The sequence below is a fragment of the Grampus griseus genome, assembly GCF_964374135.1.
Source record: "Grampus griseus genome assembly, chromosome: 8".
In the NCBI taxonomy this organism is placed as follows: domain Eukaryota; kingdom Metazoa; phylum Chordata; class Mammalia; order Artiodactyla; family Delphinidae; genus Grampus; species Grampus griseus.
The window spans coordinates 15,366,145-15,383,335 of record NC_139002.1 but is presented as its reverse complement, the minus strand read 5'-3'; the positions used below and the strand labels follow the sequence as shown (position 1 = coordinate 15,383,335).

Here is a 17,191-nt window from a genome sequence, read left to right as displayed (position 1 = left end):
GCCCCTGCCATCAGTCTAGCTTGTCTGGAGCTGGGGAACACAAGTCTTCTGCCTGGTGGGGTTGCTGCCACAGGACAACAGTTCGGACCAGCCTGGAGCTGGCCCCGCAACTCTGGCCACTCCCCTAATCCCAGTTCCTAACTCAGGGTGATTCAGCATGCTCTCTTCTGCCTAGGAGAGAACGGCTCCCCACTCTGCTCAGTCTAAGAGCAAGAGGTAGGGAGGAGATGGAGCTGAACAAAGCACCTGGAATCAGAGGTTCACTGTGCCTCCCATGAACTCACTTTTCTCATCTGTAAAATGGGAACATAACACCTACCTCATACGGTGGCTGTGAATGTCCAAGGAGACAAGTTTTCCCCGCTGTGGTTGGGCTACCGGAGGATGCAGTACCAGACCTGGTCAGTAGGTGTCGCCCAAAGACTAGCACCTGTAACCTTGGGGAGGGGCGGGGTGAAGCGGGGCGGCAGCTGCTTCATTGAGAGGATTATCTTTCCATATTAGACCCGGCTGCACCTGGCGGAAGTGGAAGAAAGTTCAGCCTGTGGAATTTCTCCTTAGAAAAGTCAGGTCTGGGGACTTCCCTGGTGGTCCAGTAGTAAAGAACCCGCCTTCCAATGCAGGGGATGAGGGTTCAATCCCTGGTCGGGGCACTAAAACCCCACATGCTGCAGGTCAACTAAGCCCATGTGCCACAAATACTGAGCCCACGCGTCTCACCTAGAGCCCGCGTGGCGCAAACTACAGAGCACACGCACTCTGGACCTCGCGCGCCACAACTGGAGAGGAAAAAACCCGCGTGCCACAACTAGAGAGAAGCCTGTGCACCGCAACGAAAGATCCCGCACACCGCAACTAAGACCTGACACAGCCACAAAAGAAAGAAAGAAAGAAAGGTCAGGTCTGTCTCTACCCGGAGTTAAAAAGTGGAGCTGTGCAGCCTTCAGAGCACGCTCACAGGAAGACCCCCCACAGCAAGACAGGCATCAATACCTCCATTTTACAGATGAGGAAATCGAGGCTGCAAGAAGCAAGTGACTTGCTAAAGGTTAAGCAGCCACTAAATGCAGAGCTCAGACTCCAGCTCAAGTCTTCTGCTTCCATATTCTAGCACCCTGCTGAGGCACGTCCTCAGAAGCCAAGCCTTTGAGGGGACCTGGGACGGGCTGGAAAAAGTGTAAAAGGTACGGGTGCTCCCGAAACCCCTGGCCCGTGATATGCTGTCCTCTGAGAGCATCTCCCCTCTCTGGGGCTCAGATTCCACTGTTCAGAAAAGGACTGAACTAGATCAGTGGTTCCCAAATTCAACTAATCAAATGCACGTACGCGCGCACACGCACACACGCTCACTCGCAATGGGGACAGGGAGAGAAAGAGAGATTCCAGATTCCAGAAGCAGGGATCTGTATTCTACATATCCCAGGTAATTTGAAGGTAAGCAGCTCAGCATGGGTCTTCGGACTGGCATTTGGGAAACACCAGACTAGAAGATCTTCTATGGGTTTATGTTCTGTTTCATAAAACATTTCCACTCAAGCTTGTCAAAATACCAAACACAGTGACCAGCACATACTTGATATTTAAATATTCAACATATATTTTGCCGAAGTATACTGAAAAGCATGCAATCAAACACCCAACCCAATGAAAACCTTGGTTGACATTGCTTCATCCCACGTTGCAAACTCTTCTACGCTGTTGGTGGGAATGTAGATGGGCGCAGCCACTATGGAAATTCCTTTAAAAATTAAAACTAGAATTGCATATGATCCAGCAATCCCATTCCTGGGCATATACCCAGAAAAGCTGAAAACTCTAATTCAAAAAGATACATGTACCCCAATGTTCATAGCAGCACTATTTACAATAGCCAAGATGAGGAAGCAACTTAATGTCCACCAACAGATGAATGGATAAAGAAGATGTGGTACATATATACAATGGAATATTACTCAGCCATCAAAAAGAATGAATAATGCCATTTGCAGGAACATGGATGGACCTAGAGGTTATCATAATATGTGAAGTAAGTCAGACAGAGAAAGACAAATATCATATGATATCATTTATATGTGGAATCTAAAAAAGAGATACAAATGAGCTTATTTACAAAACGGAAACAGACTCACAGACATAGAAAACAAACTTATGGTTACCAAAGGGGGAGGGATAAATTAGGAGTTTGGGATTAACAGATATGCATTACTATATATAAAATAATTAAACAACAAGGACCTACTGTATAGGACAGGGAACTATATTCAATATCTTGTAATAACCTATAATGGAAAAGAATCTGAAAAAGAATAGATATACATATATGTATAACTGAATCACCTTGTCATACACCTGCAACTAACACAACATTGTAAATCAACTCTACTTCAATTTAAAAAAAAAGAACGTAAAACTTTAAAACATCCACATTGCATTTCTGTAGCGCTTTACGGCTTACAGATCTCCTTTACACACATGATCTCATTCAGTCTCTTTAATGGGCATTGTGATCCCCATTTTACAGATGAGGAAATTGAGGTTCAGAGACGCTAAGGGACTTGCCCGCTGCTGCCCAGCTAGTCAGTGACAGAGCCAAGCTCCAAACCCAAGCCTGTGTTGCCCCACCTCCAATGCCTCTTCCACTGCACTATTCCTGCTTTTGCTTGTTTCACTGCGTGGTTTGAGGGGAGGAAAAACATCAGATCTAGAAGAGAATAAGTCTTCCAAAACTCCCTGGAGAGGGCAGTTTAAAAGCCCAGGAGCCCCCCTCCCTCTGCCTGGGCCCTGGCTCTGCCCTCCAGAGGGGACATCCCACTGCCTGCACCTTGTAGTCTCTGGTCGCTTGCAGATGCCTCCATTCCCAGGTCTCTGCACAGGGAATCTGGTTATCTGCCTCCCCTAGCATCCCGGGACGGGATGGGGGTGCCGCAGGCTCAGATCCTCCACCACACAAGCTACCCCTCACCCCAGGCCATGTGTCACAGTGAAGCTGGGATCTGGACTCACTCCCTGCCCCAGCTTTGTGTCTGTGTGTCTAAGAATCACTGGGAGCAACAGACAATGACCTCTGACCCAGCCCCCATTCTCAGCTGAGGGGGCCGAGGTCCAGAGAGGGGCCAGCAGAGTGGAGCTGCCCATTTCCCTGGCCTCCAGACTCTGGGCCCAGCCTCTTGCATCCTCCATGCAGTCAGTTCCCTACCACCTTGTCTGTCTGGCTCTTCCCCCGTTCCAACACACACACACACAAATGCACATACACGTACATGGACACTCACACACAATCCCTCGCACACCCAACACACACACAGAAAGTTCTTCCACAGACCCTTCCTGGTCCCAGCACAGCAGCCATAGACCACCCTCCACTGGTCTCAAGGGAGCGGGGGAGCCCATGGCCAAGCTGGCAGAGGACCCAGTGGGCGGGGCCTACCAGGATGGGCCAGACCAAGTCCCCACTGTGGCCCAAAGGGTGCTGAGGAGGGTCTGGGGCTGAGGGTGGACTCAGGAGCCCCTACCTCCTGGCCGTGAACAGTGTCCTGGGAAGAATGCACTGGACGGTAAAACATTATGGCCAAGGGCTGAGATGCCTGCAGGGGTCCAGGGAAAGACAGCAGCATCCAGTGTCAGCACTGGGAGAACATTCGAGAAAGTAATCACAGCAGCCACTGGTCACCGAGCACCGGTCAGGAGCAGGAACTCCACGAGTCAGACATTGTTTCTCCATTTCGGGAAACTGAGGCTCAGGGGGGACTTGCCCACAGTCCCATAGTCCACAGCTGGCCAAGCCAGGGCTCACATCTGGGCCGGCTGATTCCAAAGCCTCTGATCTTAACTGTGATGCCAGGGACAAAATGCCGGCTGTCACTGGGACAGGCCCCTGGTAGCCCCCTCCCCGTCCAAGCTTCATGAGCGCCACCCGGCAGACACACTACCCAGCTACCTGCCCGGACTGCAATGCCCAGCAGCTCTCCCTGCCCCCTGAGAAGCAGGGAAGTGGTAGGTCCAGCTGTGGGTAATCACTCATTCATTCCTCCGGCCAGCCAGTCATGTGCTCAGTCAACAGTAAACATTTATTGAGCACATGCTAGGATGGGCGAGGCGCTGGGGATTGCTGGGTAAACCATCAGACGCCACCCCCGCCCTCATGCGGCTTGCAGGCCGTGCAGACAGACATAAAGGGACTGTCAGAATGCCAGGAGTTATGGGGCCCCCAGCAGGTCCCCTGGGAGGAGGGCATCTGAGGGCTGAGGCCACTCCGGGATGACGTGAGTCACTGCATCAGGAGCAGATGGTCCACGGACACGAGACCTGAAATATTACTTACTGTGGCAGGGGTGGTGGGCACTCAGCTCCCGTGCAGGCTGGGTTGGCACAGCTGTGTTACTGATTGATAGGCCTTTCAGGAAACAAAGACCACGAGAGAATTCAACACGCTCCTGGCTCTGGGCCAGGCCAGCCTCATCTCCTCTGCTTTGTCAAGTGTGTCTTTTTGTCTGCCTTCATTACTTGCTGGGCGCCTCTGTTTTAACTACTAGGAGGGAGCGAGTGTATATTTGTGTGTCTGTGTGTGTGTGTGTGTGTGCACGCGCACACACCCAGCCTCCCTGAGCACTGCTCTTCTGGGGGCAGGAGGCAACAAGGGGACCAGCTACAGGTCCCCACTTATCCCTTCCCAGAACCCCTTGACTTTGAAGCCAGCGCCTGGAATTTTTGTCCTGTGTTTGCTTTTCCCAAAGCCAAGTCCAGAGGCAGCCGAGGGCCGTCTCACGGTCACACAGTGGGCTGAAGGCAAAGCTGGCAATGAGGCCAGCTCCCTACCGTCCGCAGCACGGACGGCACTGAGCTGCAGGCGAGGTTCCGGGGCCTCGAGCTGCTGCCCCCGCCTGGAGCTGCCCGTCTTCTATGCCCGCCCCGCCACCTCACCTGGGGAATTCCTCTTGGTGACACCAAGGAAGGCCTTCAGGGAAGCAACAGAGAATTTCTTGAAAAGGGAACCGAGTTTAAGAGCTCTGGAGACCAACAGCAGCCAGGAGCACCCCAGGGCCTGAGGAGGGGGCTTGGGGGGTCACGCAGGTTCAGGGCAGGCAGCCTAATAGCCCCCCAAATAAGCTGCTGAGTCAGAGCCTGGGGAGCCGCCACCCCTACATGCAGTGGGTTCGAGTTCCTTTCAGGTAGGAGGCCCTTCCATACCTGGGAAAACCCCTCACCCTGGTTTCTGCGGCCGCCTCCTTAGGTCCCCCCAACCCCCAGTGTCAAGCTGAGGTCATGGGCACCAAGGCCCCAAGTTCTAAACAGGATTTCTTCCCAAGCCCTCAGTCACTCAACTGCAGACGACATTGAGTGTCCCCAGTGTGGGAGGGGGACACCGAGGCTAAGGGGAGGGTTTCTTCTAAGGCTGGCTCACTCGGGCGCCACGCTGACTCTCCCAGCCCAGCCCCGGGCTCCGCGCTGCCCTCCCAAGGCCCTGCAGTGGGACTGCTGTGGTCCCGGCTCCAAGGCCCAGGCCCGATCCATCTTCCCAGCCAGAGACTCACTGCGACGACAGGACAAGGCTGGGCGGCCACAGCATTGGCCTCTGATCTCCCCTGGCCGAGTGTACGTCAGGAGGACGATGAAGAATGAACGCCTGGCAAGGAGTGGGTCACTGCCGCCCGGAGGCCCTGCTGAATTGCAGTTCAGACCTCAGCTGCCTGGGGCCGCAGATCAACAGGGCGGCCATTAATCTCTCCAGCAGGGATGAGTGGGAGGAGGGCCTGGGGGAAGGCTCAGCACTCCCCTCTGCCCTGGGCCCCTCTTCAGCTCAGCGCGCCCACTCCCTTGGGTGAGATAGGACCAGTGGGGTTGCTGCGGGCGGCGGTTGGGGGTGGGGGGTCTTGGGGCCGCCCTCTCCTAACCCACCTCTCTCTGGGTCCTGCTCATGACGTTGATGCTCATGACGTTGATTAACTCAAACTATGTGGGTGAAGGTCTCATGGTCACCCTAAGGTAAGGAAGATGTGCAGATCACAGAGGGTCTCTCCCTTCCAGGAGGAGTGAGGAGGGCTCGAGATCACACAGCCAAGAATTATCCCAGAGCAAGGGCAGGTGATACACCTGAGGGGTGTGCAGACGGAATGAGAAGAGCTCAGGGCTTTCCTGGGAAACCAGAGCCCCTGGCAGACCGGGAGGCCCCTCCTCCCAACAAAGGTTCCACCAGCCCTTAGACTGAGTTGAAAGCCTGTTTGAAAGGGATTTGGAGTAAGACACATGCTCCATCTGGTGGTGACAAAGGAAATTGCATCCCCTCAGACTAAGGCTGCTATTGTTGCTGTTGTGTGATTAAAAGTTAATTCATTCAATCACTTCCCAGCCTTGGTTGTTATTTGTGACAATCTGTGTACGAATTGTGGAAAATCCCAAAGTGAAGTGAAAGTTCAGTAGCTCCCAGTCAACGTGACCTTAATGGAGGGGGAAGGGAAAGTGTTGATGAGGGCTCTGAATGTCACCTGGATCTGTGGTTTCCGCACTGGCTGCTCTCCTGGGAGCTGGTTAAGCATCACCTGGCATGGGCCCATCCCAAGGTTAATATTTGATAGTTCTGGAGGGGATGCTGGGTAGCTAGTGCTTTGAACAGCACCCCAGGTTCTGCAGGGCGACAGTCTGGAAGACTGGCAGACAGAGGGCTTGCAGCAGGGGCAGAGGCGGAAGTGACTCACTCAGGACCATTTCCCTCCAAAGCAGCTGGAATTGCCCTCTGGGTTGGCAGCTCAGGGCCTGTGTATGGAACCTTCTAGAAATGTGGCTCCTCTCCAAGGCGCTTACTTCTCCTCAGGCAGGCCGCAGGCCTGGAATACCCCTCTTCTCGTTCACCTTGCTGCTACATCCAAGAAGCTTCAGGAGACCCCTCCTCCCAAAAGCCCCACTGGCTGGACCTGCCCCATTCCCGTTCATTTCTCCCACTGTCGTGGATGGCTCCAGTGTCTTGTGTATGGAAATACTGAATTCTATTTAAGGGTTTGGCCTCTCAGGATTTATTTGTCATGGGTGAGCCCACATTCGGAGCAGGGTGTCACAAAGACCTTAGCTCTGAGTTGTAAGAATCAGGCTTTCCCCTCTGTGTCTCCCTGGAGCTTCTCCTCCCAACCCACGGGGTCAGTGAGAAGGACTCTGAAATTGGGGGGCCAGAGACCTGGGTTGTAGCTTGGCTCCGACACAGGCTGGCAGGGTCACCTGGACAAGTCGCTGCCTTTCTCGGGACCTCAGTTTCCCTTGCTGAAAATTGAGGATTGTTTGTTTTACTCTTTAGGGGCCTTTGGTGCTCAAGCATTCTGCGAGTCTGTGAAGGCTGGTGGTCCAGGCAGCAGTGGATTATGACAAAGAGCTCAGTTCTCAAGCAGAATGCTGCCTACCCTGCCTCTGGTCCCCAAACACGCCCTCCCTGTTCGCTTTAAACTCTGCTCACTTGCTGCTGTCTTGGGTTCCCAGGCCAGTCCCGCCTCCTTCCCTGGCTGCTCCAGGACCCAGATGAGTAAACTGGACACTAGGTAGTGCCATGATCCCACCATCCCATCCAGCCTCTCGCAGAGGCCTCTGCCGGGAAGGGAGAGAGAGGGAAGAGGGGCTCCTTCCAGGGCACAGAAACTGCCCGAGGGGAGCAGCGTGCTGGGCTGCCAGGGGGCCCCAGGCAACAGGAAGTCAGGCGCTGGTGGCAGGGCCGGCCTGACACCATCCTGGGTTGAAGCTGTCCTGGGTGAGTGCCTGCCAGAGCGGACAGGGGGCTGGAGGAAACGGTTAACAAGGGGCCCACCCTCACCGTCCACTTTCTGGCCCCTGGCCCTGGGGTTAACCAAGTCAGCACCCAAATAGATGGATGAGGTTAGGTCCAGCTGAGGCCCCCTGGCCCCACGAGTGGAAAAGGGGTGGCCGGAGCTTAGCACCAGGGTCAGGAAGGGGATAGGAAGAGAGCGTGTGCTGAGGCCCCCGCCTGGACCCCTAGACCCACCCACCCTGGCACGTTGGTGCACCTGGGGAAATGGCAGAGCACATAGTATGGCCACAAACAGCTACAACGCTGGCAGCCCAGGGCATGGCTGCAGCGTCTCCCACTGGAGAGCTCCAGCAGCCCCACCCAGGGCCTGGGCCGATGATCAGGCAGCTCCAACAGACCCAGCGGGTTTGAACCTGTGACCTTGACCTTCCCATCTTTCTCTTTGCCTGGCATTTGGAAGGCAGCCTGAGCCCTCTGTCTCTAGGGTCCTTGGCATCACTAGGAAAGTCCTAGAGGGGATGGTACTGAACTTCTTGCTTAAGTAGGCATGGGCACCTGAGCGAATGATTGAAAAACAAGGGACCGGGCTGTATGGACTCCGACCTGGAGGAGCGGATGGTGGCAGTTACAGGAGAGAAGGAGGGAGGGAGGCAGGCCAGGGAAGGAGCCGTCTCTGAGGCTGGTTTTATTATCAGCACGGGGTGGGAGGAGGCGATGCCCACCCAGGGGTCATGCGGAGCCCGGGGCTTCCTTCAGCCCGAGGGCCTGGTAGTCCCGGGTACAAAGACCTATAGCTCAGGGAGCGCTTCCCAAGCGGCCCCGGTGCAATGGTGGACATGACTGGCTCTGCAAAGACAAAGACAGGATTGGGGCTGTGAGGGGGCAGAGGTCGGGACTCTCATTTCGTTCCTTATTCATCTTACCTCTCCCTGGCATGTCTCAGCAGCCTCCCTTGGCTACACGTGCCACGCCAGGCACTTGGCCATCGTTTAAAAACATATGAGGGTGACAGACACCTAGCTGATGGATGAAAGACCCTGACGTCCTTCCCAGCTCATCCTCACCTCTTCCTTATTAACCACAGCCATCCCCGGCCACCCCCTTGCCCGCCCCTCGCAAACCTACCTCTCATTACAGCTCATCTTCGTGAACTTGCCTGGGATGGAGGAAAGCAGACAGGTAAGTGGGGGGGGGGGCGAGTTCAGGGGTCCCTGAAGTTGTAGACCCTCCTCACAGGCCTCAGTGACCAAACTTCTCGACCTGCTCCTCCCGCCCCCGCCCCCGCCCCGCCCACCCCATCAGTCACCCAGGCAGGCACGCACCGGTGCTTCTTCCTGCCCCCGCAGCGGAATCGTCTGCCTTAAAGAGAGACAGGAAGTTAGTTTTCCAAGGAGACCCTCTCTGCCCTGGAGGACTCGGCTCTGTATTCCCTCCTCCCTCCCACCTGCCTGTACCGCTTGGTGTCTGCCTTGGAGGCCACAGTTGACTGTCTCTCTCTCTATATAGGGCTGCACCATAAGCAATCAGAAGCCCAAGCCAGTCGATTGGTCAGTCAACAAACACTCGCTGCAGTGGCTCCGTGGGGAGCGCCCTGAGCGTGGGGCTGAGCCTGGGCCATTGTGGCGCCCGCTGCGTGGCGCTGGGCCTGCAGACGCTGCTCAGTAAAAGCTCTTGGAGAAGAATGGCAGGAAGTCCAGAGCCAAGACCCCTGCTCCTGCCCATCTGCCTTCCACCTCCTACGTGCTCAACACCGCCACCAGGGAGCCTCCAGGGGAATCGGGGAGACTGGCCACGTCTGCAAAGCGCAGCCGTCAGGAGGGGGGGCACCACCCATGGATGTGTTAGGATCCCAGGACACAGGTGTATCTGCTACATTCTCTCTCTTCATTGGTGTGTTTCCGTGTATGTTTCTTCTGGTTGCACCTGAACAGGGCTCCTGCTGTGTGCCTGCCGGGGCTGGGGCTGGAGCCAGGACCCTTTTCTCCCCTAGGACGCCCCATGCCTACGCTGGAGCGTTCTGAATGCTTCCTTGGCTGCTGTGCCTTTGGCTGCCAGCCCTAACCTTCTGAGGCAAGTGGGATCATCCCCATTTAACAGATGAGCAAACTGAGGCCCAGAGAGTAGGGGTGCCGAAGGCCTCTGGCTGCCAGGCACGGTTGCCTCCCGGCAGCAGGCAGGGGGTTGCGGGGGGGGGGGTTGCAGCTGAACCCGCTCCGCTTCCGATTCAGCTACGGAACCTCAGGCAGCTTGCTGCCCCTATCAGGGTGGGTCTGGTTTTTCATCTGCAAAATGGTGACATTGGTGGCCATCCCTCAGTGTTGCCAAAAGGATTAAATGGGCCGAGATGTAGCTCAAGCCAAGGAAGCGTCCAGATCTGGGGGAGGGGGTGTCCAGTGGAGGCTGGTTCCCTCCCTTCGCCTGGCTCCACGTGCACTGGAGCTTCCCTGGGCCACTGGAAGCCAGCTCTCCCATCTCCACAGCCTTCCCCCCAGCATCCACGGGAGGGCTCCCTGGAGGAAGAAGGAACCTCCTGGGTGGTCTGAGGACCAAGCAATGGGGCATCCAAGACTCCTCTTTCCATCAAGGTGGCCATCCATTTCCACATCCTGCGTGGGGGACGGGAGGGGGTCCGAGAAACTCACTTCCCCCTTCCTGGATCTGGGAAGGGGGCGAGAGGGCTCTCCCCCCTCCACCCCGCACCTGGGAAGCCAGTGCGCTCAGTGATGTGTCCCCATCAGCGCCCCACTTCCCACACGAAGGCCCCACTTACTGAGGATGATGATAAGCCCCACGACGAAGGCCAGGGCAGCGAAGATCAGGCCCCCGTTGCGGACAGTCTCATAGTCTGAGGGAGGAGAGGGCAAGGAAGTGGGATGAGTGATCCCAGACCCCTCCCTGCAGCCAACCTGGCAGCAGCCCTACAGTAACTGGCGAAGGTGGGGGACACATAACACAGAGCCAGGAACCGGGGTTACATGGGTGGGGGGGCTCAGGAAGGGTGCGGAGGAGGGGCCCACCAGGCTCACCATAGGAGAATGGGTCCACGTCCTCCTTGGGGCTGCCACCTGAGGAGAGAGCCAGAAGTGGGTCAAGGGTGAGTCACCGACGGCGGTGTGTTTCAGCCACAGAAACTGTGGAACTCCCATCCTTCCCATCCCAGCACCCCTAGGGGTCCAAGGGGGCCAGGTGAGGCTGGTGGAGAGACACCCACAAGTGGGGGCTGGTGAGTCCCCACTGCCCTAGGCAGCTCCCAACCATCGGCTTGGGACCAGATACTGTGCCTCCAAAGCAGGGACCCACGATGCCTGTGGAGGCCCCTGGCACCTCTGGGAGGGGCTGGTTCCTTCCTCTCCTTGCTTCATACAAAGGTAGGAAAAGACCAACAGAGGCATCTCCCATAAGACTCACCAGCAACCTCTCTCCATATAACTAATGAACTACAAGGTACTTAGCAAATATTTGTGAAGTGAACGGATGAATAAATAAATAAATAGAACCTTAACATTCACTGAACAGAAGGAGGAAACTGAGGCCCAGTTTGAAGACTCTAAAGTCCCAATAAAAGTTGGAGGCAGACCTGACTCTTGGACCCATGTTTCTAGATTCTTCTCTCCTACATTGCTATCCTCAGGGGGAAGCAAATTTATTTCAGAAGCATTAATATATTGTGCTTACCATGTGCCAGGCTGCGGCTAACAAAGCAGTAGCTCATTTAACCACTGTAACAACCCTATGAGGCATTAATATTCTTCCAATATAGTCCATGAGAAGACAGAGGCACAGAGGGGCAAAGCAACTCACCCACAGTCACACAGCTAGAAAAGGGTCGAGCTGGGAATGAACCCAGGCAATTGGTTGTTAAGAATCTAGGTGCTTAACCCCTTTGCTGGGCTGCCTGTCACATGGTCAGGAGGAAGGAGACATTTCAAGGCCAGGTGGTTCGGTCCAGTCTCCAGCCCCGAGCAGTATCATGGCTCTGCTTCCGGCCCTGTAAACTGAGCACACTCACTGTTGGGCAGCTGGAGGGCACCTGGCCAGAGCTTTTCTGCCACGGCTAGGGGTGGCCCCTTTTCTCTGCCCTACTTGAGCCCCTTCTTGGCACTAGGGCAGCAGTGCCCAAGGTCAAAGGAACGCACCAGTCGGCACCTCCCAGGCTGTGCTGAACTGTGCCTGGGCCGTGGGGCCTGGTGAGCCCAGCTGTCCTGGCGGTACACCCGCCCTAGGCCAGGAGAGAACAGGCTAGAGGGGGCCTGCTCCTGGGCCTGTAGGGCCTGAGGCCAAGGGAGCCTATGGGGGGGCCCAGGCACCCGTCACCATGCAGAAGACCTCCGAAGTTGTCTCCCCAGATTCGGTTCAGGTCTTGTTCAAGGTCACATGGGGCATTCGTGTCAGAGCCATGAGCAAACTCACAGCTTCCCTCACCCTACCAGGAACCCGTCTCCTCCCTGACCACCACGTCTTGAGCCACTGGATGAGCCAGCCCTCACCCAAAGCCCTCGTCTTTTCTAGATCTGGCTCTAAGACCACCAGACGACAGAAGGCCTACTGGATTCCAGGCCTGATCACCCTCGTTCGCAGGATGACTTCTGGGCGCGTGTCCTGATCTTGGGGACTCTCACCCCAAAGCCAGCCTGAAAAGGCTGAGCAGAGGGGCCCACTCCTGCCCCAGCCAGCCTGACCCCCATCTGCCTGCTGCTCTGAGCTTAGAGAGTCCCAAAGATACATGGAACCAGGACGGATGCATGCCAGAAAGTCAGGATAGAAGCTCACCACTCCCCACCCCCCAGCAGCTCCTACTGGGCGCCCAAGGTTCTGCCATTCAAGCTAGATTTCTTTGGAGTTAAGGCAGGATTCTCTTTTAAAAGCATATTTTCTTAGCGGGAAGGCTGGCACGGGATGTGGCAGAGGTGGTGGGTACACTTGGAAGGCAGGGGTGCCAGGAGACGGAAGAGTGGGGTCCTGCTCACCCTCCAAAGATGGTCCGAGGCACCTAATGTTTCACACGCGCACACACACTCACCATCATCTGTTGACAATCCTGCCATGTCCCCCCGCAGACGGGCACGTCCCACTGCCCTCTTCCCGCGGCCTCTGCTTCGGGGAGAGTGCCTGGCTGTGGGGTGGCCAGGGATGGGGGGGGGCATTAAACATTAACAGTGCCAGGTAATATTTACCCTGGTCACAAGAAAGGCCCTGGTGTGGGTAGTGGGTCTCCTGCTGAGGCATGAGGAGGTGCAGGGGCAGCAGGGGTAGGGAGGAGTTGGCCGGCTTTCCAAACCCTCCCCAAGGAAATTTCCAGAGAGAAGTGCTGGGGACAGATCAGCCGTGGTGTCCTTCCCCCAGCCCGAGAGGTCACGGCTGCGGCTGTGACAATGGGGAAGTGGGAGTTTCGAAATATATTCCGTGTATACTACAGCCTGGGGGTCCCATGGAGACCCCCAGGAGACTGTATACTACAGTCGGGGGTCCCATGGAGACCCCTGACCCTAGCAGCTGCCCACCTCACCCACCGCTATGGAGATCGCTGTTTCGGCTGATGTGTCTTGTCTGGCACTCAAGGCTCCTCTGCGGTGGTCCCAGGGTACCCGGCCCCTCCCGCCTCACAGCCCACCTGAGCCCCCCATGCACGTTCACACCTCCAGGCCTTCGCTGCCTGGGAGCGCCCTTTCCTCTGTTATCTTCTTCATCCATCCAGGCTGCATCTAACAGCTCACACCTCAGTCAGTGTCATCCCTAACGAACCCCTCGTCTCCTGCAGCCTCTGGCACTCTCCTTCTCCAGCCGTGAAGCACAGCTTCCGTGCCAGTTTCCCACTGTTACACGGTAGGCTCCCTCGGGAGGGACCAAGCCCTGCCACAGGGAGAGCGCCTTGTTTTCATGATTTGCAAAACACGTTCCTATTAGTTCCTTGCACTTTGTGTTATTTCCCCATTTTACAGATGAGTCATCTGAGGCACAGAGAGGGTAGGGCCCTGGCTCAAGGGCACACAGCGGTGAGAGGCAAGGTGGAGACTGAGAGCCACACCCTCAGCTTTAGGAATCAGGAAATTCCCCACACTTCCAAGGCCTCCTCCCCGCCTCTACTGTGGCCCCACTCACCTTGGGGACCGCAGCGCTGGGTAGCTCACATTCCTAGCTGAGTTCTAATCGATCGAATTGGCTTCCAGTAGAGGCTGATGCTCAGTTATAACCAAAGGGCCAAGGTCAGCAGTCAGTGCTCATCAGGGGTGGGTTAGTCCTTCAAAAGGACTCCATCTATTAATCTTCCTGGAGCAGTGGCCATGGGATCAAGGTTTGAGTTCACTTCCTGGCCCCTGCACTTGCTCAGTATATGGCCTCTGTCAAGTTACTTAACCTCTGTGTGCCTCAGTCTCCTCATCTGTAGAATGGGTTGTGATGAGGAGAAAGTGAGATAATGCAGTAAAGGGTGTGGCAGGGGGCCTGGTACACAGTAAGTGTCATTATTGTTACTGTCATACACTGTCAGACCCAGAAAAGCCAACCAGCTTCCAGCAGAATGAACATGAGGGTGAGATGGAAAGAGGAAATGTCACAGCCTGCAGACCAGGAGCCGAGACACCCATTCAGCTCTTCTGCTTTCAGGGCCAAGTGATGAATATTCATCAAAATACAACAGAGCTAACCTTTGGTAGGGGCTGAGCGTGTGTCAAGTTCTTGCATGCATTGTCCTGCCGAATGCACGTTTGCTCCATTCCACAGATAAAGAAACTGAGCTGGTCATTGACTCCACAATGACCCTGAAGGTGGCCAGGGCAGCGCCATGATCCCCACTGGGCAGCCCAGGAAGACTGAGGGCAGGGAGGTTGAGGGATTTGCCTGAAACACCCAGTCAGGGACAAAACCAGAGCTAGAAAGCCCCCACGGCTGTACTCCCAAAACTCCTGGGGCCCTCCACACAGACACTGGTACCTCCTTACTATACATTATCTTGGTATCTCAGTACATTTTGTCTATGTTTGTAAGCCACTGTGGATTCTTTCTGGAGTATAAAAATAGGTAGAAAGTTGATAGATAGATAGATAGATAGATGAATGACTATAATAGATGATAGATGATGATGATGATGAAGATGATAGATGGATAGATAGGTAGATAGATAGGAGATGATAGAAGACAAGAGAAATAAATCAGTAGCTGCGTTTTTAACTCTATATGCGAGGTACTGTTCTGAACACTTTACAAAAATTAACTCATTTAATCATCACAGCAACTCTATGAGGCAAGGAAGGCATTACTATCATTCCCATTTTATAGATGAAGAAACTGAGGTACAGAGAAGTAAAATAACTTGCCAGAGGTCAGGCAGCTACAAAGTGGGGGAACCAAGCTCTGAACCCAGCAGTCTGGCTTCAGAGTTCCTGCAGGTGGACAGACAGATGGACACACAGACAGAAAGGGGGCTGTTGCACAAGTTGCCTTCCCAGCTCTTGCAGCTCAGAGATGCTGGGAGCAGAGATGACGGCACGCCCAGGACCCATACCGAGATGCCCTTGTCTAGAAATCCCGCCTCTCCTTGTTTCTGCTTTTCCTGTACTCCTGGGGAGCTGGGGGTGCACTTGAAAGTGATGGGGTGGACACCTGTGTCAGAGTCTGAGAAGGTGGGGGGATGGGGTTCAGGGGACTCACCCAGGTACCACCTGTCCATGGCAGGAGCTGCTGGCTGTGTCCTCAGTGGAAGAGAAAGTTATGAGGTGCTAGTGACCCAGGGCCTGGATGGGAAGAGTGGCCCTCCCTCCCTCCACACCCCAGCCGAGCCCACGGGCAGGAAGAGACAAAGGCAGGGAGGAGGGACTGGCAAGGGAGCCCTCATCTCGTGCCGCCTGCTGCCGGGGCCAGGCTGGGCCAGGATCCACGCGAGAGTGGGGGAGATTCTCTGACCTCCAAGGTGACCTGAGGAAGGGGGAAGCTGTGAGCCACAGCAAACAGTGGGAGCGGGACGGCAGAGCACTGGAGAGAGATGCCACAGCCAGCAGCCTCCGTGCAGCCCAAGGTGCCTGCAAAGGTCACCAGGAGCCAGGAGGGCACTGGCCGGGGCCACAGCCCGTGGAATCAGAGCCCTTGCTCTCCACCTGCCCCTGAGGCAGCTGAGGGAGACACTCAGGGGTCCCCCCGGGCCTTTACTCAGCGACACCTCACTCCTCCAGCCCAGTCAGGCCTTGGCCCTGATGATCCTGCCTTGAGGGCTTGTTCTCCAGCTAGGAATCCCCTGGGACTGGGCAGAACTGCAGCAGGTCCTTGGAAGCTGCCCTGGGTGAGAAGGGAATGTGTCCAGGCCATGGCCCAGGGCACCAGCTGCAGCTTCCTGTGTCACCCCGGGACCTGGGCAGAGATGGGGAGCCGCTGGGGCTGGGAGAGGGAGCCGGTGTGTGACCCACCCTTCCTCAGCTGGGAACCCCCACTTAGCCCCCAGTGACTTACCTGAGGCTATGATGTCAGATCCGCCCAGCGGCCCAGCAGGAGATACCAGCAGCTCAGCGAGGCCTCTGAGGGCTGCTGGTTGGTGCCGCAGCGCGGGGAGGATGGAAGACAGCACTTCCAGTGGGAAGGCAGGTGTGCAGGGCCGGCCTCCCAGCTGGAGCCAGGAGCCAACCGTGGGAGCAGGAAGGCAGAGCAGCCCCTACGCTGGCTCAGACAAGACCCTGTTCCCTGGCCGCCGAGGCCTCTGACCACGGGGGAAGCGGGGCGGCGGGGGGATGAACTGGGAGATTGGGATTGACACATATACACTATTAATACTATGTATAAAGCAGACAGCCAATGAGGACCTACTGTACAGCACAGGGAACTCTGCTCAGTGCTCCGTGGTGACCTAAATGGGAAGGAAATCCAAAAAAGAGGGGATATAAGTATACGTATAGCTGATGCACTTTGCTGTCCAGGAGAAACTAACACAATATTGTAAAGCAACTATACTCCAATAAAAAAAATAAAAAATAAGTGGCCACAGAGAAAGAAAAAAAAATAAGCAGTCTGTGTGGCTCACTCGGGACCACAGGACCGTCCTCAGGTCCCTTCCTTGTGGGTCGCCCTGCTCGGCCATCCCAACACAGACACTGAAAAGCAGGGTCTGGGAGGTGCTGTTCTGGCCCCAGACACTGACCCTTGGCTCTGGTCAGATGACACCCGCCACTCTGTCCCTCCTTAGCAAAGCTTCCTGCCCTGAGAGGGTGACTCATGACACCCCCTCAGAGCTGCCCGGGCTGGAAAACACTCTGGAAATAGAGACAGGCAGGCCTGGAGGGGGTTGTCTGACTGGGCTGAGATCTGTCCTGGGGGGCCACCCCCCCCAGCAGGCAGCCCTGCCTCCAGGCTCCTCGTCCCTTCCCCACGAGGCAGGGACCCACCTGCCCAGGGACCCAGCTTCTCACAAGACCAGGCCTAGTCACATGTTCCCAAGTGGAAACCTGCATGCTCACGGCCCAGAGC

At 55.8% G+C, this 17,191-nt stretch overlaps 1 protein-coding gene across 1 annotated transcript; it reads right to left on the bottom strand.

The window, feature by feature from the left end:
* Positions 1-8,421: 8,421 nt before the first annotated feature.
* On the bottom strand, positions 8,422-15,455 carry FXYD2 (FXYD domain containing ion transport regulator 2). The gene is made up of 6 exons (XM_082660919.1): positions 15,392-15,455; positions 10,771-10,809; positions 10,515-10,589; positions 9,067-9,103; positions 8,870-8,900; positions 8,422-8,590 (listed from the first exon to the last, which is right to left on the bottom strand). The coding sequence occupies exons 1-5, from the start codon at positions 15,408-15,410 to the stop codon at positions 8,876-8,878; spliced, it is 195 nt and encodes a 64-aa protein (XP_082517045.1). The 5' UTR covers positions 15,411-15,455; the 3' UTR covers positions 8,422-8,590; positions 8,870-8,875.
* Positions 15,456-17,191: the final 1,736 nt, after the last annotated feature.